The 24,504-nt window shown below is 48.1% G+C and overlaps 1 protein-coding gene across 9 annotated transcripts in view; it reads left to right on the forward strand.

Annotated features, from left to right (window-relative positions):
• The window catches only part of LOC146799881 (uncharacterized), a 638,539-nt gene extending 631,748 nt beyond the window's left edge, over window positions 1-6,791 (forward strand). For all 9 annotated transcript variants that reach the window (XM_085620807.1, XM_085620809.1, XM_085620804.1 and 6 more), the window contains 2 exons: window positions 4,950-5,048; window positions 6,267-6,791. In XM_085620807.1, the coding sequence (XP_085476933.1) occupies window positions 4,950-5,048; window positions 6,267-6,628 (461 nt within the window). In that variant the 3' untranslated portion in view covers window positions 6,629-6,791. The remainder of the gene's footprint in view (window positions 1-4,949; window positions 5,049-6,266) is intronic.
• The last annotated feature ends 17,713 nt before the right edge of the window (window positions 6,792-24,504 follow it).

Raw genomic sequence — 24,504 nt, forward strand, 5'->3', positions numbered from 1 at the left:
TCCAGTTCTTAGTAATCAGGCGCTTCGCAGTAATATAGCCTAGGTCTCGAAAGCGGGAGGATATCTTATTCTGCCTATTTCGCTTATATAAGCCTAATATGCATACCTCCCAAGTATGCTGACACAGCACCCCGGTGCACTGCTCTAGTATAGCCGTGACCCTCCGCCAATACAGCGCCAGTGCAGTGCAGGACCAAAGCATATGTAACAGATCCGCGCCTCGGAGCGTACATCGCGGACAGACAGCTGTAATATCTCCAAAGTATTTAGCTATGTTGTCTGGGGAGAGGTAGGCGCGGTGCAGAACAAACGTCTGAATCAATTTGAATCGAGAGTTTCGTGGTATGTTGACGGGTCCCGCTAATACCACGTCCCATTCTCCATCCGTCCATGGGCGCCCCCTATCAACCTCCCACTTTGCGCGGAGCCTCGGCAGCGTAGTGTGTATTAAAAGAGCGGATACCAGCCAATGAACAATATGGGAGCCCGCCCCCATAACATGCAGGTATTGAATAAGGTGGTGCATTGGGAGTTCTGTGGTGATGTCCCCCCACGAGGACGTGAATGTGTGTAGAAATGAACCATATAATAGAAACGGCCCAGGTGCCAGGCCAGTGTCTGCGGAGAGCACCTCAAACTGGATGAGCTCACCATCGGCATATAGATCGCTCAGCGTGTCAATATCTACCTCATGCCATGCACGCAGCACCTGTTCCATAGTGTCCCTGCTGCCTCTGGGCGTACCTAGCAGCGGCAGCGCCGGGGCGTATGGTGTAGTGGACCTTGTTAAATAAAGGCACCTCTTGTAGCAGTGAAGAGCAAGAGACAGTGACCATGGTGTGGCTCTACGGCCGCGGGCAAGTGGGTGAAACAAGTGCAGTACTTGCAAGCGTGTCCATGGTGGCAAAGCCGTAGCCGTATCCTCCAGGTTCTTACCCGCTAACCATCTAGTTACCAACTGGAGTTGAGCCGCCAAATAATGTAATTCGAGGTTGGGGACCGCCAGCCCTCCCTGCGCGATCGGGGCGTACAGTTTCGACAACGCCACTCTGGGTCTCCCTGCATTCCAAATCAGGTCGCGAAACATTTTTTCCAAATCACGGAAAAATTTGGAGGGAATTTGGACCTCAATGCTGGTAAAGTAATATAAAAGCTTTGGCAGGATTAACATTTTTATTAATGTTACCCGCCCCGTCACAGTGAGAGGTAGTGTTTTCCAGAATCTCACTTGTGCCTGGATGGCGGTTACAGCCCTGGTCAGATTGCCCTCTAGCATGTCTGCTGGTTGCCGATATACTAGCTCTCCCAGGTATCGAAACGTGCCCTGGTACCAAGCCAGAGGGGTATCACGATAGTATACTGGCGTCTCCACCACTGCGTCCGAAAAGGGGTAAATACCGGATTTCGCCCAGTTTACACGTAGACCCGACAACTGCCCAAAGTCGGCCAATATATTGAAGATGGTTATGGGGATGTTGTGCAAATCCCGGACATACAGCAGGAGGTCGTCTGCGTACAGCGAGATGGCGTGAAGACCGTCCCCTAAAGGTATACCCCATTCCTGACCATCCTCTCGAAGCAAATGAGCAAGTGGCTCCATTGCCAGGGAAAAAAGGAGCGGGGAGAGAAGACAGCCCTGTCTAGTGCCCCTACGAACGTTGATAACTTCAGAGATGAGCCGCCCCGTGCGTACCCTAACCGTAGGGCGCTGATACAGCAACTGCACCATGGACATGTATGCATTACCCAGTTCAAATCTACCTAAGACAGCCGAGAGGTAGGGCCACTCTAAGGAATCGAAGGCTTTTTCCAAATCTAATACAATACAGCCCGACCTCGGCCAGGAAGGAAGTTAGTGTCGCTGGTCCCGGAAGAAACGCCGGATGCTGAGTGCTGTATTTCTCGTTGGGACAAAGCCATTCTGATCCGGGTGAACCATAACTTGTACCGCCGGCGCTAGTCGACGCGCGAGTAGGGATGCCAAGATTTTATAATCAGTATTCAGAATGGCGAGGGGACGATAGGAGCCCAGCAACTCGGGTTGTTTACCCGGTTTTAATAAGGACACCAGCAGCGCCTCGTTCTGCGAGTAGGTGAGTTTAGATTCCTCTACCGCGCGCTTATAAAGTTTCAGTAGATGAGGTGTGAGGATATGTGCATACGCCTTATAAAATTCGGCCGGCAGACCGTCCGGTCCCGGTGCCTTCCCGTTCGATAACGAGAAGATGCTCGCCCGGATTTCATCTGTTGAGAGGGGATCATTGAGATCAGTGCTTTGAGCCGGGGTAGGGTGAGGTGGATTGAAGCCAGCAGCAAAACACTGCAGGGCCAATTCCGTAGCCTGCGCCTGGGACCGATCAAGCATCCCATAATGTACAACAAATTGTTGATGAATTTCTTGTTGCGTGTAGACTATTGTGTCTTGTGGTGTTCGTATGTGGGCTATGATGGGGGAAGTCTCATCATTGCGTATTAACCAAATCAATAGTTTACCCGCCTTGTCCCCCTGACGGTGAGTGCGTGCAGAGTGTGCTGCATAATTGAGGCATTTAAGACGCTCCAATAGGCACGCATGCTCTGCCTGTAACTGTCCCAGGCGGCCAGCAAGGCCCGTGTCTCCGACTCCCTCCTCCTGCGCTAGCTCAACCTCAATAGCGATAAAGTCACGTTCTACTTGTACCTTCATCCCTGCATGGGAACCTAGGCAGTGCCCCCTGACCACCACCTTCAGGGCGTCCCACTCGATCAAAGGGGAGGAATTGATGAGGATGTCATGGATCACTGTGTCAAATGCTGTGCTAAAGTAGAGTATGATGGCTGCCATACCTCATCGATCAAGCAGCATTTTTGACTCCTCCCCTACCGCCAAAAGTGCTGTTTCTGTACTGTGTTTAGGGCGAAACCTTGTCTGGGTGGGTTGCAGGACATTGTTTGTTCCTAGGAAGTCTGAGAGGTGTTGATTTCCATGGTTCCCCAGTATTTTAGTCAGATCAGGGAGTAATAAGATGGGCCTATAGTTCCCTAGACAGTCCAGTTTTTTTTTTTTAAAGAGGGATTTGACCACAGCACGTTTCCATGTGGAGGTACTATTCCGTGTGCAAGGTGAAAGATTACCCATTTCTAGCATACAAGGAAGATAAACTCAACCACTTATGAGAGAATGTGTGGTTATGCCGGGTCGAGCAGGGAGCCTGCATTGACTTTGCGAAGCTATCCGGAGTCAGACTAGGAAAGTCTACAAGGTCGCATTTTTCTGTTTCCTGATTATTATCGATTAAAATGACATCTCGCAGGATCATTGCTGCACATTTCTGTTGGCTTGGGAATGGAGCTATATGACATGGGCTCCAAAACTGATCTCATGGTCTGGAACATTTCTCCTGGGAACTTGAAAGGGCAGTGGATATTCGTAATAACCTCCTTGAGCTTTTTTCATTTTGCAGTTGTACCTCCTCAGGAATTTTAGGTAATCTAGTTTACTTGGGTCTCCATAATCTATCCTCCACTTCCTCTCTGCTTTTTTGCACTGTTTTTTTTAGCGTCAGGAGGTGGGGGCTATACCAAGGGGCAGATTTGTCCTTGGCACGTCGAGTAAGGGTTTTTATAGGGATGACTTGGTCCAGTGAGTTTTTGATCCTCTGGATAACTTTGTTATTCGCAATTAGAGGGTCCAAGTCCATACTTGATTCCTTGAGGGAACCTTTCCACTTTTTGGTGTTGAGTTTTGAAACGCTGCAGTTTCTCCATGAGATTGGACTAGGGAGTACTCTACCACTCGGAGTGTTCAGGATCGTGGGATTCATGAAGTGGTCTGACCACACTACAGGAGCTGAGACTAAGATGTAAAGGGGGGTAGGGGGGCCATTCGTAAAAATATGGTTGAGCAGGTGACATTACTCGTGTGTGCGACATTTGTATTGCGGAGTGATCATTCAGGAGCCCAGAGGCTTGCAAACCTGCTGTATCTTACAGGTGTAAAATTGCCCAGTATGGTGAAATATGGTGTTTTTTGATTGTCCAACTGGCAATTGAATCCAGAAGGGTCCGAACAAAATGACTGCATAGGCCAGGGGGCTGATAAAGGAGCACACCTGAAAAGGTGAATGTTGGGGTAAGAGGGATGCCAAATGCCATACGTTCGCAGTCTGGTAGGATTATGGGTTTGTGGAAGTATTTAAATGCTTCCTTTAGAACAATGGCAATCCTCCTACCCCTTCCTATCAGGTTTGTCTCTTCGACATATGTGGTAGCCTGTAGGTAGGGCTTGAGTGAGGTTGGGTTCTGCTTCCGCATGATTTCAGGTTTCTGTCAGGAATAGTGCATCTCGTTTTTCCTCCTCCAGGAAGGTAAAAAGTTTGAGCTTGTGACCAGGTATAGATCTACAATTGATCATATACATATGTCAGTTGGTCATGGTGCCACTAGCGGTCTTGGGGAGGGGAGTGTATAAAGGGGAGAGATAGCATATTCTCTGTAGTACTGTTAAGAGACCAGATTTTTGGTAACGTAAAGAGGATCGCAAGCCCACATATTTACCAAACATATTGCTGGAGAAGGCTTTCTTAATCAAGCCGTCAAAACTACAGGTACTGCGATAGAATGGTCAAGGTTGACCCTCAATGTTGTTTATACTATCAGTTTCCATGACCGTGCAGTATGACAGGAAGAGATCACATTGCTAACCAATACCATATGTCCTTTCATTCCCTTCCACCACTTCATTGCGTTTCATTCTCAGTTTTTAGCTTATCCTTCCATTAGGACACCTAAAAGGTTTTTGGTTGATTGCCTGGTTTTTAAATGTTATCACCCTAACCTTCCAAAGTGATACTTTCGATATAAGATACGGATAGCTAACCTAACTTTAGTGAGGTATTGCACCTTGCTCAAAATAAGGACTTTGGTGGTTAGTCTGGTATCTAAAATGTGTGCTTTGTGTTTTGGTCTAGGTGCGCAGTCCACCAGTGCCACTGCCAGCCAGCCAGAGAGGGCAGAGGAGGTCCAGCAGGTCCAGGAAGGGGAAGAAGTCCTAGTGGCAGGGACAAGCGGTAAGTCGGTTTGATTATTGTTGACAATATTGTATTTGTTAAGTGAGGCAGATATACCGCTCATCACCTCCTTGCCAATGGCATTTCTCCACATAAAAACTGCAGCACAGTTTATTTCAGCGCTGCAGTGCAGCCGGTGGAATATGCGTTTACTTCAGTTAATAGTGCGGCGCCGAAGTCTGCTACGCATAAAAACCAAGGACAAGGTGTGTTTTCGTTTGTCCACTCAGTCACCTACTAGTACTTCACTTCATCATTCTTTCTGTCCCAGCCTTCCAAAAATGAAAATTCAATCTCGGCATGTACCACATTTTTTTGCCCAAGTGACTTATATTTCATGGCTTCCATTACAGATTCACGCTTCCAGTTTTTTTTCTCCCTTCAACCATTTGTGCAAAAGCATAGTACATGATCAATGACACCCAGGCATTCCTTAGCTAAACCTCTACTTAGCCTAATCCCTCAAACTTACCTTCCAGCAGACTAACTTCCCACTGCCAAGTGAAGATATTTGTTGAAAATAATTTTGTGTGGGGTTCAGGTTGTAATGGGGGACTAGGAGCCTGATTCAGAGTTTGGCGGATGAATCAAATATGTCCTGTTGCTGTACCACGCTGTATCATTTCTGTTCTGTGCACTATTGTATTATGGTGGACGGTATATCCGTTTTCCGCCACATGTGTGACGGAGTATCCCATCTGCCAGACTCTATCGGCCCCTAAGATTAGAGTCTGAACTAAGGATAGCATTGATGAACTAGAAGGGCAATTGGAATAATAAGTTAATAACATGCCATTACAGCAACCCCGAAAACATGCTGCAGATTAGCAGACCCACCAGCATGACTCCATTAACATGTAGCACATATAGTCAAGTAATTGTGCAGCATATATTCATACGTCTTATTCATTAATGGTAGTGAATTAATTCATTCCCCAGTGTCTATTCAGTTTCTCCTTATGAAAATCTTCAAACAAAAATCACTTTTTGATTATGTTGGTGGTCTGGCTTCATTCCTTGCAACCGGCACTATTGCATTATGTGATGCATGTGTAGAAAAAACTTGGCCCTGTGATTAATCACATCAAACATTCCATTGGCCCTAGGGGACCCGCAGTGTTCTGCTACTGTGCCTTTATAGACAGTATAAGCAAATGTTTGTGCTGAGCCTCACAATTCCTGCTTATTTTTTCCTTTCTTACTTTCTTGATCATATAGCTACTCCTGCTGCTGAAGTCGGCCAACCACCCCAGTGGGGAATAGTCACCCGGCTGCAGAGCCAAAAGTTGACGGCTGCCTTAGAGGAGGACATGGAACAGGCCTCTACTTCTTTGGACCACGAGCCAGGCCCGCCTCCAAACTGGCAACGCAAACGCCGCCGTCACCGCCTCCTGCTGCTGAGGTCCACCTCCACCTGGACCCAGAGCTCCAGGAGGCACCACTCATCGTCATCAAAAGACCATGTCATGCACCGCATCCTCCGTGAACTGTCACTCATGAAGCGTCGCATGCAGTCCATGGCCTGGGAGATGGCCAATGTCCAAAAGAAACTGGATGATCTCATGGACCACATGAATTGAACATTTTTTTGGGGGGTGGGTAAACCTGTTGCTGGTGGGGAGGATGGGAAGGGGAGTTTGGGAAAGGGGAATATTTGGGGTTTTGCTTGGGGAGGATGGTGGGCCTGTTGTGGCAGACGGAGGGTTTCTCATGTAAAAAAAATAAAGGGGTCTTTATATTTTGTATCTGTCTTGGCATTGCTAGTTAGTGTAGCATTCAGGGCCGGACTGGGAACCCAAAGCAGCCCTGGCAATTTTGTAGGTCCCCCCCCCCCCCCCCCCCCTTCCCAGGATAGGGACATCGGTAGGGGTGCAAGTGTGAAGCACTGCTTCTTTTGTTACTGGGTGCCGATATTGCAGCTACACTGCAAAACCGGCCCACCGTAACAAAAAAACGGCCCCCACTTCTGCAAATCTGGCCCTCACCGTTAAAGCTCCCGGGAAAATGTCCGATGCCTGCTATGGCTAGTCCGGCACTGTTGTTTACAAGACTAAGACTCAAAGCTGTCCTCTGAAATTGTTATTCGTTATATTGTACATCCACCTTTCCCCCTAGACTTTCCCTACCTGAAGTCCCTTGCCCTGTATTTATTCTTCAGTAGGTTACACTTCTTCCTTCAGTCTAGTATACCCAGCTACTAGTGGGGGGAACAGAAAACTGACTATAGTGTATACATTTGATTTTATTGCTTGATGAGATTTTGCAGCACCCAGCCACTTATCAGTGATACATGTATACTAGTTAGTTACTGCCCTTGTCCTACCCTTTATAACTATTGACCGCTAATGGAGCCTGCCAATTGCCAACAAACTACACAAAAATCCCAATGTTTGCTTTCTTAAAACAAGTTAAGTTCTTACCTAGTTTTTACCTGAATAGATTAAGCAATGTCTGCTTCCTCCCTCAATCTTACCAAACCTTATTGCAGGATTTCCTAAAGGGCCTTCTTAATGCTGGTGGTGGTGCTAACATGGAAGACCTCACAAAACAAAGTTCCACCTTTTCCGAGTGATACTTGTGAGGTAAACTCCAACTGCAGTAGTATTCAGGAGGGTTATCCATCACAGACATCTAGACTGAAGGAAAATACAGTTAGTGAATAATCCGAGACCATTGTGACAAAAACGTCAAACAAGCAACAACTAGCCATCTGGGGAGCTCGTATTTAATTCATCTAAAAAATTGAAACTAAACTTATGAATACCTCGAGCCAAGTCTCAGGATAAGGTCACTCCATGTTGCGTAGATTTTTTAAGCAACACAAGACCTGTGTTCACAATCGTAAAGTTACATAGTGGTACTTTACTCTTGCAGTGTACGTTTACGACTACTCCGTTTTCCATTCATAACTGTATTGAGTTTGCTGCTTGTTTTTCTTTCAAGAAGCTCTTCGAGTCTCGAGGTATCGTGACTCCTCCTATTGTCTGTGTTGCACTTGATCATCCGTTCCCTTGTTTGATTATTTTTTCTGCTATCTGGTTCGGCCGTCAATCTCGGAACTCCGTGACCAAAGCTCGATTTCTGCCTCATGGCCATTTCGTGGCCCTGTTTTTTATGACCCTTCTCTGTAAATTCCATCTCTGCATGTGCCACATTTTTCTGCCCAAGTCACTAATATTTCATGGCTTCCATTACGGATTCACACTTCCAATTTTTGCTTTCTGTCAACTAGTGTGACTAAACAGAAGCTTGGTACATGATCAGTGACACCCAAGCATTCCAAAGCTAAACCTCCACCTAGCCTAATCCCTATAACTTACCTTCCTGTAGACAAAATTTCCACTACCAAGTGAAGATATTTGTTGAAAATAATTTGAGGTGGAGGCTAGGTTGTAATGTGGGACTAAGGACCTGATTCAGATTGTGACGGATGGGATTCTCTATGACAAATGGGATGAAAAAAATAATATGTCCTGTTGCTGTACCACAATGTATCATTTATATTCTGTGGACTGTCCACTGTATTATGGCGGCCGGTATATCTGTTATCCGCCACATGTGTCACGGAGTATCCCATCTGCCAGACTCTATCAGCCCCTAAGTTTGGAGTCTGGACTCAGGGTACAATTGAAGAGCGAGCAGGGCCATTGGAATAATAATAAGTTAATAACATGCTGTAACAGCTGCCCTGAAAACATGCTGCAGAGTATCAGACCCGGCAGCATGGCTCCATTCATGTTGCACATATACACTGTGGCAAATGTGACGCTCATCACTGACTATACCTATTAGTGTTCCTTCCACTTTTTCGATCGGGCCGCTGGGGCCGGTTCGACTTTGTTTTCATTTCCAGACACCACCTTCCTCTTCTCAACGATGATGAGGGATGGAAAAGAGGCCTTTTAGTTTATGTCCCAAGTGCCACGTCAAGTATTCCAAGTACGACCAGCACTCCGTTTGTAATCTTTGCTTGTCCCCAATCACAACAACCTGTTGTGCCTGGCCTTTCGTTCCAAAACCCACCATGCAGACACGGCACATCGACGATGTGCCTGATATTTTTGGGTTTTATACAAACAAGGGAACCCGAAAAATGGCTAAGGACCACGGGTATCAATTATATATGTAGAAAACAATGGTCCTGAGCAGACACTAAATTTTACATAAAATTAAATATAGACCACAATGGGTTACTATACACATCCGATGTCCAGCCGGACAGGGGATTTTTATTTTTCAGATACTAAAGGATATGGTCAAGGATAATGAAAACACTACATTTATCGTGGGGCACAATCCTGCACCCTACAGCATGGGGAACGTGCGGGGGGAAAAAAGGAATAACAATGCAGACAGTTTAGGACAAACAACAGTTACAGGCAAAGACTGAGAGCCGTTGCAACTTGCAGGCATAAATGAAGTTGTAGCAAGTTTGACAAAATAGAGAACACAACGAGTAAGCACAATGGATATTTGTGGCACTATTTTTAAAAAGTCGACGTTTCGATCCCAAGCTCATTGATTAACGGGATCATCTTCAGGACTAAATTTATAACATTTGCCTGGTTTTTAACGCCCCAATTGAGGACATAGGGGTATCACATATGGCAGGTCAGAGTGGAAACTGACAATGAAGAACAGCGTTGTTGCTTTTGGTTTGGTCGCTTGCAGTTAAGGTTTCTATAATATTTTTGGGTAACATCCGGAAGAGGAGACAGCATATGTCGGGGGACAGAGCCCAAGCAGCGATCCAATTCTTGAAAAACTTTAAGACAAACTGGATAAAGGACAAAAGACTTTATTTATCCTGATACGGGCAAAGTAGGGTCAAAACAGCTTCCAACTATAATGCACACACTTATAAAGAGGAAGAAGACATTTGAGGAGGAAACCATGGGGCTTGATCCACCTAAGGCTCCCGGGAAGACACTCCAAGATGGAGGCACCAGCCCTTTTTCTTCTTCCGACTCCACCTCACCCACTGGCTTTTACATCTATATTTCCTCCTATTTCACCTGTTTCCTATATTGCCACCGCCTGCAACATCGCCAGCTCACACATATTCAGCTGAGCACCTTTCTTCAGAGCAGCCACACACCTGCACCATCTTGAATGGGTGACATTGATACAGGGTAGAATATAGCACCATATGATGATCCATATTTTTCAGACCCACGGGGGGTCCCATCAACTGTACATAATCCATGGGATCAATACAATGCAGACACTGTGGATGATACTGACCCAGACCTGTACCCCTCAAAACCCTCACCACCAGATGATACCACAAGCCATCAGGAGGTGATTCGTAGGGCAGCACAACATCAAAAAGTGGATCTTCACACTTTACAGGACAAGTATGACTTTTAGTAGAAACACTAACTAGTTCAAATAGGACAGTACAATTCTTGTCCATGTTGAAAAGAATGTTTAATTCCAAAGAGGACAGTTTTAAGCAGCCAGTTAAGTTCAGGGTAATGACATCAAGGTTGGACAAGAAAATACAAGCCGTGTCCATTGGACCCACCATACATCAAAGGTCAAGTTCTCCCTGATTCATTAGTAATCAACACTGCTAGGCAGAGGGTTAATTCTCAGGCCACTGGAGATGCTCCTCCAACGGACAATGAAAGTAAAAAATACGATGCAGCAGGAAAACGTGTTGCTGCCCAACCAGCCACTCGCCTCCCCACAGCTAATTCTGTAGGTTTATTTCCCCATTTTAATAGAGCCCAGTGAGACGAGATGCAAGAGCAACTGCAGCACCTTCCTGAATAATATCACCAAAGAGGGACTCAGTTGGTGGTGGAAGACAAAATCATTTCCAATGCCACCATCCAGTGCGCACTAGATTACATCAGTATCAGCATTATTATTGGTGCCATGCATGGCTTAGAGTCCCGGACTTTAAGTCCGATGTATAACAACATTTACTCGGTCTACATTTTGATGGTCAGCATTTATTTGAACCACAAGTAGATGAGATGTTAGAGAAAAGATAGACTCAGCCAAAGCCATGGGTGCACTACAAACTTTACAGCAAAAAAGCTCCTTTTGGAAGGGACATTATAGAGGTGCAGCAAGACCAGGCACATCTGCACCTCAGGCAATGTACACAAACAGCAGGCTCATACCACTACCGCAGACCACATTACAAAAAATAATTGAGGCAGGGGTCAGGGTTCCACCTCCGAACCCACCACACCTACTAAGCAGTGATAAACTAAGGTTCCCCCCTCAACATATAACACTAGTAGGGGGACATCTATAGCAGTTCCAACAACACTGGACACAAATAACCGCTGATCAATGGTTCCTTTCCATCATCATGGACGGGTAATGCCTAGAGCTTACAACTACCCAACCCACAATACCGCCATGCGCATAACGTATGTCACCAGAACATCTTGCCCTCCTCCAAGAAGAGGTTCGAGTTCTGCTTCAAAAAGGGGCTACAGAGATAGTTCCAAAACAACATCAGGGACACGGGGTATACTCCCTATACTTCCTCATTCCAAAAAAGATGGGACGTTAAGGCCGTTTCTGGGCCTCAGGCCACTCAACTGTTACATCTCCTCAGAATACTTTCACATGGTCACACTATAGGACATGATACCATTTCTACAGCAAGGAGATTTCATGACAGCTGTAAATCTGCAAGACATCTACTTCCTCATTCCCATGCATCCACGGCACCTTTGCTATCTCTATTTCAAGTCAATGGGCAAGGTGTTACCATTTGGAGTAACCACAGCTCCATGGTATTAACTAAATGCCTTGCAGTGGGAGCAGCTCATCTCAGAATTGGGGGGGGCGGGGGAGGGGGGGGGGGCACGTGTTCCCATATCTGGACAATTGGCTCATCAAAAGCCCCACCACACAGCAATGTCTACAGGACACACAAAAGGTAATCAACATTCTACACAAGTTAGGCTTCACACTCAATACAGAAAAGTTGCACCTCCAACTTTTGCAAGTGCAGCCATTCTTGGACGCAACATTGAACTCCATTACAGCCAAAGCCTATACCAGTCCAGAAAGGGTACAAAAGTTCCAATTAGCATTACCTCTGTTTCAACCTCTGCAAAAACAACAGTTGATGGACAGAATGCAGAACAATGTCATACATTCACCCCAGTACAGAGATCTGGGCCTAAATCCGTCGTTTTTTTGCTCACCATGCCATTCCAGTTTGAACCCAGCCATATGCAAATCACTCTTGACCCTGTGCCTCATGGGAACAGTCCAGCCCGAACTGCCAAGCCAGGTCCTCCCTGGACTGGAAACAAGCATCCTAGGACCGGTTTCGGGGTTTCACCCCTCTTCAGCCAGGATAGCTTGATTCCAGTGGTATAGAAAGCACGGGACCCAGGTCTGGGCATACCCATCCCACTCGGGGTGACAAATGCAAAAACAATAGTTGATGTTCGCCATAAGTTGGCAGGGTATGCCCAGACCTGGGTCCCTTGCTCACTTTGCCACTGGATTCAAGCTAGCCTGGCTGACGGCTGATTACCCAGAAACCGGTCCCAGGATGCTTGTTTCCGGTCCAGGGAAGACATGGCTAGGCAGTTCGGGCTGGACTGTTCCCATGAGGCACAGGGTCAGACTGATTTGCATATGGCCATGTCTGAACTGGTGTGGCAGAGTGAGCTAAAGAATGAGGATGGATTAAACCCAGATCAGTTGACTGTGGGTGAGTGCTTGCAATGTTCAATACTCCGTCCATCATCCCCTTTGGTTTTGCTTTGTTTGCCCTAAGTTGGCAGGGTATGCCCAGACGTGGGTCCCTTGCTCACTTGCCACTGGATTCAAGCTAGCCTGGCTGATGACGGCTGATTAGCCAGAAACTGGTCTCAGGATTCTTGTTTCCGGTCCAGGGAAGACATGGCTTGGCAGTTCGGGCTGGATTGTTCCCATGAGGCACAGGGTCAAGACTGATTTGGATATGGCCAGGTTTAAACTGGGGTGGCATGGTGAGCAAAACAATGATGGATTTAACCCAGATCTCTTGACTGGGGGTGAATGTTTTGATTTGTTCTGCATTCCGTCCATGAATTGTGTGTGTTTTGGAATTTCCAAGGCAGCACACGCTTGGCGACGCTTTTTGTGGTGGAGTTGCAGTCTTCTATACGCCTTTCCGCCTATACCACTTCTGCCCAGAGTGCTGAAAAAGATCAAGTGCGACCGGGCCCAAGTCTTTCTTGTGGCACCGGATTGGACACGAAGATTCTGGTATCCCAAACTGCTCAACATGGCCATCGATCCTCCGATCCGACTGCCTCTTCGGGAGGATCTTCTGTCGCAGCAGCAGGGGACGGTCCTCCACCCGAACCTGTCCAGCCTCCACCTTCTTGCGTGGAGATTGAGCGGCGGCAGTTGACGTCGTTTGACCTGCCTCCCGAAGTCTGTGATGTAATCTTGGCAGTCAGGCGTCCCTCCACTAAGACGGTATACACCTGCAGATGGGATACATTTGTGGCATGGTGCACAGCAAAGACTGTGGATCCCCTTTCTGCCCCTCTTTCTGAGGTTCTCTTGTTCCTCCTTTCTTTGGCCCAGCAGCGCTCTCCTCTGGGCAATCTTAAGGGCTACCTCTCGGCCATTTCAACCTTACTCAGGCTCCCTGATCAGCCTTCTCTTTTCAAGTCCCCTGTTATAAATAGATGTTCGAGGCATATGAGCTGCAGATTATACACTGTGCATAGATCGCCATCTGGTGTTGGGCCCGGATGTTTGCAGTTTGTTTTTCCTCTTGGAAAGTCTTTGGAAGTCACGAGTTCGGTGACTCCTCCCTTGGTTCGTACTGCGCATGGGCTTCGGCTCCATCCTCAGATTGTTTTTTTCCGCCATCGGGCTCGGATGTAATACTTCGCGCTCCGGTTCCGAACTTTCCAGTTCACCGATCGACGCAAAATCCTCGCGCATCGAGATCCTTCAGATAATAAATCCTCTTATTCACCTTCCCTTCGGCACTTCTTCCATTCCGGTCGTCGACGGCGGCCTTCGGGCCTATTCCGGCTCCGGTCTCGGCTGATGGAAAGAACTCCTTTCAAGAAGTGCCCTCGATGTGGGTCCAAGTTTCCCCACACCGATCTCCACGAGGTGTGCAACGTCTGCCTCTCCCCTGAACACGAGGCTCGAGAGTGTCCCGCCTGCAAGTCTTTTCGCTCCAAAAAGACTATTCGAGATCGACGGGCTAGACGCAACATGGCGCACTCCTCGACCTCCGATCCAGTCGACATCTTCGGTGACGATGACGAAGCTCCGGGACAGCAGAACATCGAACAGGAGGACGACGACCTCGTCAGTACTTCCGAGGCCGACGACTCAGATGTGGAGGACATCACCCCGGCGCAGAGGGTCGTGAGTACAATACCCCCTCCCACACCCATGCCGACACCCAAAAAGGCTTCGGTCACACCTTCGCCTTCGGGCCTAGCCAAGACCAAGGATACTGCTTCTCACACCCCACCTTCGGGCCCGGTAAAGAAGCCTATTAAGCCTTCCGGCAGCTCGGGCTCGAGCCAGCCTACCATCAGTACCGAAAAACACCCTTCAGCACCGAAGAAAAGATCGGCCTCCATCTCCACACCGCACCCAATACCAAAGCCTTCGGTGTCGAAACCTGCCCTGCCGACCAAACATCACAAGGCCCTCGGCACCGACACTCCCGTGCCGAAGCCTTCTTCGCGCCGACCAAAAAATCGGAGGTCCCAAAGAAGCACGGCTTGGACAAGCCTAAAAAGCCGTCGGCCCCGAAAACTTCGGCGCCGACCGAACAACCGGTGTCGCAAGAACTTTTTACACCGGATCCCCTCCAAAAGACACTCACCAAGGATCCAAAAACTGGACATTTGACATTGTCTACAAAAAAGAGACACTTGGACAAACCAGCTCCACCTCCACCTCCATAGAAGAAAGACACTGCTACCTCCCCTTTCAGAGTGCCTTCCCCTCCTCCTCCACCTCCTCCACCCTCCCTGCCTTCCCCTCCTCCTCCACCCTCCCCACCTCTACCCTCTCCACCCCGCCTCATCGTTCCCCAACCTTGTCTCCTGTCCCAGACGACTTAGGAGACCCATTTTATGATCCAGCAGATGTGCCACAGGATCCCAACCCGACTGGATCTCCAGACCCATGGGACGACTGTAATAATCCGGACATCCCAGATGTCCCACAGGATGACCTTTACCCATCTAGGCCATCCCCACCTGAAGATTCCTTGGGTTTTCACCACCTATTACAAAGGGCGGCACACTACCACGGGGTGGAGTTACACACTGACCCAGTGGAGGAAGATTTTCTCCTAGACACCTTTGACGACACACATAGGTCTACTGCCATCCTACCTATGTTAAAAGGGGTGATTAAACATGCCCCGGAGGTCTTTAAAGACCCAGTCAGGGCCAGGGTCCTAAACCCCCGTATAGAGAAGAAATACAAAGCCACCCCCACAGACCCTTCATATATTAAGGGCCCTGCACCATTAGATTCCCTGGTGGTATCTTCAGCTAGGAATCACTCCAATTCTCAGGCGTCAGGCGAAACACCACCACCTGACAAAGAGTCCAAGCTCCTAGATGCGTAAGGGAAGCGCACTGCGTCACAAGCCGCCAATATATGGCGTATCGCCAACACGCAAGCGCTATTGGCCAGATACGACAGGGCACATTACGATGAGTTAGAGACCATCATGCACCATCTCCCTGAAAAATATAAAAACAGGGCCAATGAATTGATCCAAGAGGGAAAACTAATAACTAATACCTCTATCCGCTGTGCCCTAGATGCAGCAGATAAAGCCTCCAGGGCCATAAACACCAGTGTCCTTCTACGTCGCCATGCCTGGCTCAGAGTTTCAGGTTTTAAACCTGAGGTACAAGCCTCTATATTAAATCACCCATTCGACCAAGATCATCTATTTGGCCCAAAAGTTGATGAAGCCCTCGAAAAGATGAAAAAAGATACTGACACGGCGAAATCCATGGGAGCCCTACAGTCACACACTCCTAGGTGCTCCTTTCGCCGCTCTTCCTTTCGAGGCACGGGCAGAGGCTACTCCTCGGATAGTGCATCCACGTCCTACAAATCCCCTCCTCAATCTACCTTCACAAAGGGTTATCAAAGAGGCGGATACAGAGGCAATAATAAGGGCAGAGGCAAAACAAATACCGCCCGCTCTGCCACACCTACTACCCAATGACTTTCCCCCGCTCCCTCTAGACCATTCCACTCCGGTCGGGGGCAGAATACAACATTTCCTTCACGTCTGGGAGACAATCACCTCAGACAGATGGGTGACACAAATTATTCAGTCAGGGTATTGCTTAGAACTAACATCTGCCCCCCCAAACATTCCACCCATGCATCGCCCTATGTCTCAAGAACATATTGCACTGCTAAAACAGGAGGTGATCTCCCTCCTGCAAAAAGGAGCCATAGAGCAGGTCCCCATAAATCAGCAAAATTTAGGGGTCTGCTCCCTGTACTTTCTGATTCCAAAGACAGACGAGACTCTACGACCTATCCTAGATCTCAGACCTCTAAACACTTACAAACATTCGGACCATTTTCACATGGTAACCCTTCAACAGGTTTTCGCGCTTCTTTCCCAGAACGATTTTCTCACCACTCTGGACTTGAAAGACGCATACTTTCATATCCCAGTACACCAGTCTCACAGAAAGTACCTCAGATTTGTGGTGGACGGGCAACATTACCAGTTCAAGGTGCTCCCGTTCGGGGTAACAACAGCACCAAGGGTATTCACCAAGTGCCTAGCAGTAGTGGCTGCACACCTCAGAAGACAGCACATTCATGTCTTCCCGTAGGTGGACGACTGGCTAATAAAAGCCACGTCCTACGAACAATATGTGCAACACACCGCTGCTACAGTCCAACTACTCCACCAGCTAGGGTTCACGGTGAACCATCAAAAATCCCACCTGGTACCATCACACACAAAACAATATCTCGGTGCCACCATAGACACCTCAAAAGCCATAGCCTATCCCAATCCTGCCAGGATTGCAAAGATACAGGCTCTGCGTCAAAAATTCATATCTCAACACTCTCTCCCAGCAAGAGTGTTTATGCAACTGATAGGAATGATGGCCTCTTGCATCTTTATAGTGCCACATGCAAGACTCCAGATGCGTCCACTCCAAGTGTGCTTAGCGCGCCAATGGAACCAGGCCCAGGGACAACTGGCAGATCTGGTGTTGGTAGACAGTCGCACCCATCGCTCTCTGCAGTGGTGGAACACCACAAACCTTTCCAGAGGTCGACCGTTCCTGGACCCGGTCCCACAAATAATCCTAACAGACGCATCGCTCTCCGGCTGGGGAGCTCATCTGTTACATGTCACAGCGCAGGGCACGTGGACGCCACAACAGAAGTTACTCCACATCAACCATCTGGAGTTACTAGCAATCTTCCTCGCCCTAAAATCCTTCCAGACGCAGATTTCAGGCAAGGCAGTCCTCATTCGCACAGACAACATGACTGCCATGTACTACATTCAAAAGCAGGGGGGCACACACTCTCCACAGCTCTCTCAGCTACCACAGAGCATGTGGAGATGGGCAATTCCACAAAAAATCTTTCTCCTGGCCCAACACGTCCCAGGAGTCCAAAACACCGTGGCAGATCTGCTCAGCAGACAGACGCAGCAGATCCACGAGTGGGAACTTCACCCACAAGTTCTTCACCCGTTCTTTCAGAAGTGGGGGCATCCACACATAGACCTATTCGCCACCCACGAAAACAAAAAATGCCCAAGCTTCGCCGCCAGATATCCACACCCATTGTCCAAAGGCAATGCGATATGGATGAACTGGTCAAACAAATTTGCATACGCTTTTCCACCTCTCCCACTAATTCCATTAGTGGTGCGAAAGCTACAACAGCATTCCCTAACTCTGATCCTAGTAGCTCCAACATGGGCCAGACAACCGTGGTACACCACATTGCTGGAACTCTCAGTAGTACCACACCAAAAGCTACACCTCTCACCATGCCTCCTAACCCAGAACCATGGAGAGATCAGGCACCCGGACTCAGCTCAACTCAACCTTGCGATCTGGCTCCTGAGGTCCTAGAATTTGGATACCTTAACCTTCCCCCTGATTGCATGAACATTATCAGGGAAGCTAGACGCCCTACTACTAGGGCATGCTATGCTGCAAAGTTGAAAAGATTTGTTGTTTACTGCCACAACAACACAATCAATCCTTTAAATGTGTCCATACAGCACATCATATGCTATTTACTCCACCTACAAAGGTGTAACCTAGCATATACTTCCATTAGGTTACACCTCGCTGCCATTGCTGCTTACTTACAGAACAGGCAGCACCTATCACTCTTCAGAGTGCCTGCCATCAAGGCCTTCATGGAAGGCCTCAAAAGAGTAATTCCACCCAGAGTACCACCCTCACCGGTCTGGAATTTGAATATAGTTCTCACACGGTTAATGGGACCCCCTTTCGAACCATTACAAAAATGTGAGCTCCAGTTTCTCACATGGAAAACAGCTTTTCTAGTGGCCATCACTTCCCTCAGAAGGGTTAGTGAAATACAAGCACTCACTATACAGGAACCTTTTCTCCAAACGCATCAGAACAAGGTTGTACTCCGCACCAACCCAAAATTTCTACCCAAAGTCATTTCTCCATTCCATTTAAACCAATCGGTAGAATTACCAGTCTTTTTCTCACAACCTCAAACTGTTGCGGAAAGAGCGTTACACACACTGGATGTAAAAAGGGCTTTACTTTACTACATCCAACGCACACAACCTTTCAGGAAAACCAAACAGCTATTTCTCTCCTTCTCTCCACCACATAAAGGTAACCCTATTTCTAAATCGGGGATAGCCAGGTGGATTGTAAAATGCATACAGATTTGCTACCACAAAGCAAAACGAACGCTATCGGTTCCCCCTAAAGCCCACTCTACAAGAAAGATAGGGGCTTCTATGGCTTTTCTAGGAAACATACCACTAGATGACATATGCAAAGCAGCCACATGGTCAACGCCGCACACTTTCACAAAACATTACTGTGTAGATGTGCAAACCAAGCAACAAGCTACTGTGGGCCAGGCTGTACTCAAAACACTGTTCCAAACTACTGCAACGGATACCGGTGGTCGCCGCTAGGGTTGGGTACTGCTATATAATCTATGCACAGTGTATAATCTGCAGCTCATATGCCTCGAACGGAATATGCTACTTACCAGTATGCATCTGTTCTTAGCATGGTCTTCCCTTTTGTAGCATGGCAGTGGAACTAGACCCAAAAGGCCGTTATGTGGTGTGGAGGATTAACTTATCCTCATAGGGAGTATATATGCCCCAAACATAGCCCTACCAAACTTTTTCTTACGATTATCCAATCTACTTAAGCGCTGGGCCCATATACCATGAATTTTGAGTGGGAATTTTAATTGCATATCGGATATACAGCTAGACCTTTCACACCCACCATTACAAGCCTCCCCGGTGGTGGCAGCTGCCTCTTTCCTGGCCCAGTGGCTAGCACACTGGTCTTTACTGGACTGCTGGCATGTGCTATATCCAGTTCAGGAGAATTCCTTTTGCTCGCCTGCACACGATTTTCATGTAAGGCTGGACCATATTCTCTGTGTCCTACCTGGCGCTTACAACCATGCATGCTGGAGGACCAAGTCTTCTGAGATACTAACAGCAAGGGACTGCGCCAATATCTGACCGAGAATTGGGACACCGCATCTTCTTAACTGGTGGACTGGGAGGCCACGAAGGTTGTACTAAGGAGACACTGTATATGTGCAGTAGTAGGGGCTAGGGCAGCCTTGCAGAAAAATCTGATACAAATAAAGAATTCATTAGGTGCTCTAGAAAAACCCGCTCAGGCTGATCGTACGAAACAGAGAGACTTAACAGAGTCACTAGAAAGGCATGCGTAGTTGCTAAAACAATTACGCCACTTAGGTTTTTGTGCCTATCAAGCAAAGATGCATGTGGTGGGTGATAAATCACGTCATTTATTGGCATAGCTTCCCGTGTAGCACCACACCGTCTACACCCATCACCATGATTAGACTTTCACCGACACTTATGGCTACCAATCAATTGGACATACATGCTGCATTCACCGCTCGTGATTGCCAAGCAGACACAGAGCGATTTCTCTGCTCAGTAACATTGCCTACTACTGATCCCCCTAAATAGGGAAGAGCGTAACAAGTCCTTAACGGTGCAAGAAATGAGAGGGTCTATCCGGAGCACAGCCGCTAATAAAACCCTAGGACTACATGGATTCCCCATCAAATTTATACAGCATATGAGTGTCAACTGGCGCCCAAGCTGTTGGAGTTATAGCATACTGCTCTAGCAGAAGGTCAACTTCCACCATCCCTCCGAGAGTCATTACTCGTATCACTCCCCAAGCCAGGGAAGGATCCTTTTGAACTCTCCTCAAACCACCTGCTGTCCAAGCTGGGATTCGATTACAGGATCTTGAGTAAGATCATAGCGGGCTGGCTTTACAAACACATGACGCGTCTGGTCCACACGGACCAGAACGGGTTTGTGCAAGATATATCTACTACTCTCAATATCCGCAGATTGCACAGGGTGATTGAGCTCTCTCCGACCCAGGGCCTTATGCAGCCAGCCTGGTGCTGGATCTGGAGAAAGCCTTCAACACCATAGACTGGGGGTACTTGTTCTCAACACTGGCTACTACGGGCATTTCAGGTAGGCTGCACAAACTTCTACACGGAGCCACGGCTAGAGTGAGTATTGGGACCTGTATATCTTCTTCATTCCACATAAGCAGGGGCACACATCAAGGATGCCCGTTGTCTCCCCTGCTTTTCTCTCTGGCAATGGAGCCTCTTGCCAGCGGCTTCAGCAAGTAGGTGCAGGATTGGGGTATCCCCCAAAATACTGAGCTCCATGTAGGCTCGCTCTAAGCTGAGAATTAGGGCCAGCTTTAACACTGCTGGCACCCTGTGCAACAATGTTTGTTGCCCCCCCCCCCCCCCCCCCAATGACAACCTCTGCCACGGATTCCCTCACCACTGCCCTTTAACAGTGCCCCACAAGTCTCCAAAACCACTGTCTCTCGGATTCATTTAGTTTTATAGCACCACTCATACCAGTGTAAGGTGTCAGAGCACTTTATACCACACACACATTGCACAGAGACAATCATAGGTGTGTAAATCAGTGTATGAGAAATGTTAAATCAGACCCGACTGCAAGGTGTAGTGTAGGAGTAACATGTCATCGATACTGGTAGGCAATATAGTTTAAGCGTCCTTATTCTGATAAAGCACAAATTCAGAATTGAAAATGGAACACCAAGAATGCTTTCTACGCAAATGAACCCTTTTGGCAAGATTAGCATAATGAAAGACTGGTTAAAAAAAATATAGCTCTAACTTAATATTTGCAGTTTACACGCCGCTGTTGGATGACAGTTAATAGCTCAATGCTCTATATTCAGATTTTGACTTACAAACCACAAGTAACAAAAGGAGCTCTCTTACAGAAGCAGTAACCAACTCACCTATTTACATTACAAGCACTTTATTATCTGCTTGGTACACGTTCTTAGCAGCAGCCATTTTAACCCAGTGCGCTACCTTTGGATGAGTCAAAAATTCCACTAGACAAACCTCCGTCTCTTTCCAGGAAGATGATTAATTACCGGAGTTATCATTTTAATTGATGCCTGAAAATTGCTGGAGGCCAGGAACATGTCAGCAGGTGCTTCTAAAATGTTAATATATTTGCAAAAATGACACCGCCAACGCAAGTCAGCATCCGGTGCGGTGGCACCGATCGCACCGCCTTAAAGCCGGCCCTGCTGACAATGTCCTAATTTATATTTGTGATTTCCGAAAGGACCTTTTTGGTATATTACACAGCCCACAAGAATTTCAAGTGGCCTCTTGACTGTGTCAGCTCGACTAAATCATGTCTATTCCCACTTCACCCTGACTGCCCCCGGCAAGCCAAAACTATTTACACCTGTCTGCTGGGCTGGAAGCCCCACACATTTTAAGACCTCTGCATTATTAACTACCATAAGATGCAAGATCTCAAAGATGGCAATCTCACAAAGGCTATTGCCTCCTTACATCCCCAAATTACGTTATGGAGCACATTCAATCAATCAAACATTTGTATAACGCACTAATCACCCATGAGGGTCTCAAGGCGCTGAGGGGAGGTGCAGCTACTGCTTGAACAGCCAGGTTTTGAGCAGGCTCCTGAAGCTCAGCAGGTCCTGGGTCTGACGCAGCTGTGGGGGTAGGGTGTTCCCTGTCTTGGCGGCGAGGTAGGAGAAGGATCTGCTGCTGGTGGTGGTCCCGTGGATGCGTGAGGCGGTGGCGAGGGCGAGGCTGGTGGAGCGAAGCTAGCGGTTCGGGGAGTAGAAGGTTAGACGTTTGTTGAGGTACGCTGGTCCGGCATTGCTGAGTGCTTTGTGAGCGTGGGTGAAGCTTGAAGGTGATCCTCTTGTTGACTGGGAGCCAGTGGAGGTCTTTCAGGTGGGCGGTGATGGGGCGGTGGCAGGGTATGTCGAGGATGAGGCGTGCAGAGGCTTTCTGTATGCGTTGGAGTCTTTTCTGGAGTTTGGCCGTGGTTCTTGCGTAGAGGGCGTTGCCGTAGTCCAGTCTGCTGCTGACGAGGGCCTGGGTGACTGTCCTTCTAGTTCCGGTGCGGATCCATCTGTAGATCTTGCGGAGCATTCGGAGGGTGTTGAAGCAGGAAGAGGAGATGGTGTTGCCTTGCTGGGTCATTGAGAGAGATGAGTCCAGGATGACCCCCAGGTTGCGTGCGTGGTTGGTGGGTGTGGGTGCAGCTCCCAGGGCGGTAGGCCACCAAGAGTCGTCCCAGGCGGAGGGGATGGGGCCGAGGATGAGGACCTCTGTCTTGTCTAAGTTAAGTTTCAGGCAGCTGTTCTGCATCCAGTAGGCGACGGCCTTCATTCCTTCCTGGAGGTTTGTTTTGGAGGTGGCGGGGTTCTTGATGAGTGAGAGGATCAGCTGAGTGTCGTCGGCGTAGGAGACGATGTTGAGGTTGTGCGAGCGGACGATGTTGGTGAACGTTGCCATGTAGACGTTGAAAAGGGTGGGGCTGAGGGAGGATCCTTGGGGCACGCCGCAGATGACCTTAGTGGCTTCAGAACGGAATGGGGGAGGCAGACCCTCTGGGTTCTGTTGGTGAGGAAAGGCGGTGGTCCAGTCCAGTGCTTTGTCGCGTATTCCTGCATCGTGTAGGGTGTGGTGGCAGACAGTGTCGAAGGCGGCCGAGAGGTCCAGGAGGATGAGGGCCGAGGTTTCGCCGTTGTCCAGTCGGGTCCTGATGTCGTCTGTGGCAACGATGAGAGTGGTTTCAGAGCTGTGAATGCTGCGGAATCGAGATTGGGACGGGTCCAGGATGTTTTTCTCCTCGAGGAAGTGGGTCAGTTGCCTGTTGACGATCTTTTGCTACTCTCGGGTAGAGTGTCACTAAGATGGTAATGCTCCCCGACTGTTGTATTATTTTCATAACCCCCGTACATCTCCCTTCATCAATATTTAACACCTAACACTCCACTTTAGAGAGCTTCATTTGGAATAAAGGAAGGAGGCGAGTCTCGCTTTGCAAGTTGCTACTCCCAGTGGACAAAGATGGCTTAGGAGCTCCAAATGTTGAACAGCATTATATAGCAGCACAGCTTCAATGGCCTGCACAATGGCTGGCGAGACACAGTACAGAGGAACTAAGGAACCAGGGTACCCTGTTGCAGAGCAGACGCTGCCGGAGATCCAGCAAGCTGTGCTCCCAGGGGCCAAACCCCCACTGAACGCTAATAGCCTAATGACGGTGACATACAGTAGCCTCCAGCGTGGTTTGCACCTTATGCCATCAATTCCACAATATTTGCCAGAAATCTTCTTGGGTTCTATTGCATCAGTCACTGGTATGGTGGGTCGAGAGGGTTTGGAGGTTTAGAGCTTGGCGGGGTGGCCACACTGGGTGCTGTATTCCACAATGGAGTGCTACTGCCATTTGACAAATTACAGGAAGAAAATGACCTACTGATGGGACATTTCCTGGCACATGCTTGGCTGTTAGCAGAAATGGCCAGACTCTGGTGCATCACAGATACAGAACCCGCCCAACACTGGTTGAGACACACACTTCACATAATTGGCAGGGGTTATGGATTGATCACCTGGTTTGTGTGGGCATTGGCCTATACCACACAAGACCCTCTGGCAGTGACTCAGAAATGGGAGAGGGATGTGGGTAGGGAACTGACAGACAAGGAATGGGACAGGGCATTAATTGCCCTAGAAAGTTATTGTGCAACACAAAGTTTCAGTATAGACAGCATAATATTCTACATCGTGCATACCTCACACCGGCAACATTACACCAACTTTGGGTCATTCTCAAGTTATCCGAGAT

This window comes from Triturus cristatus, chromosome 8 (genome assembly GCF_964204655.1).
Source record: "Triturus cristatus chromosome 8, aTriCri1.1, whole genome shotgun sequence".
In the NCBI taxonomy this organism is placed as follows: Eukaryota; Metazoa; Chordata; class Amphibia; order Caudata; family Salamandridae; genus Triturus; species Triturus cristatus.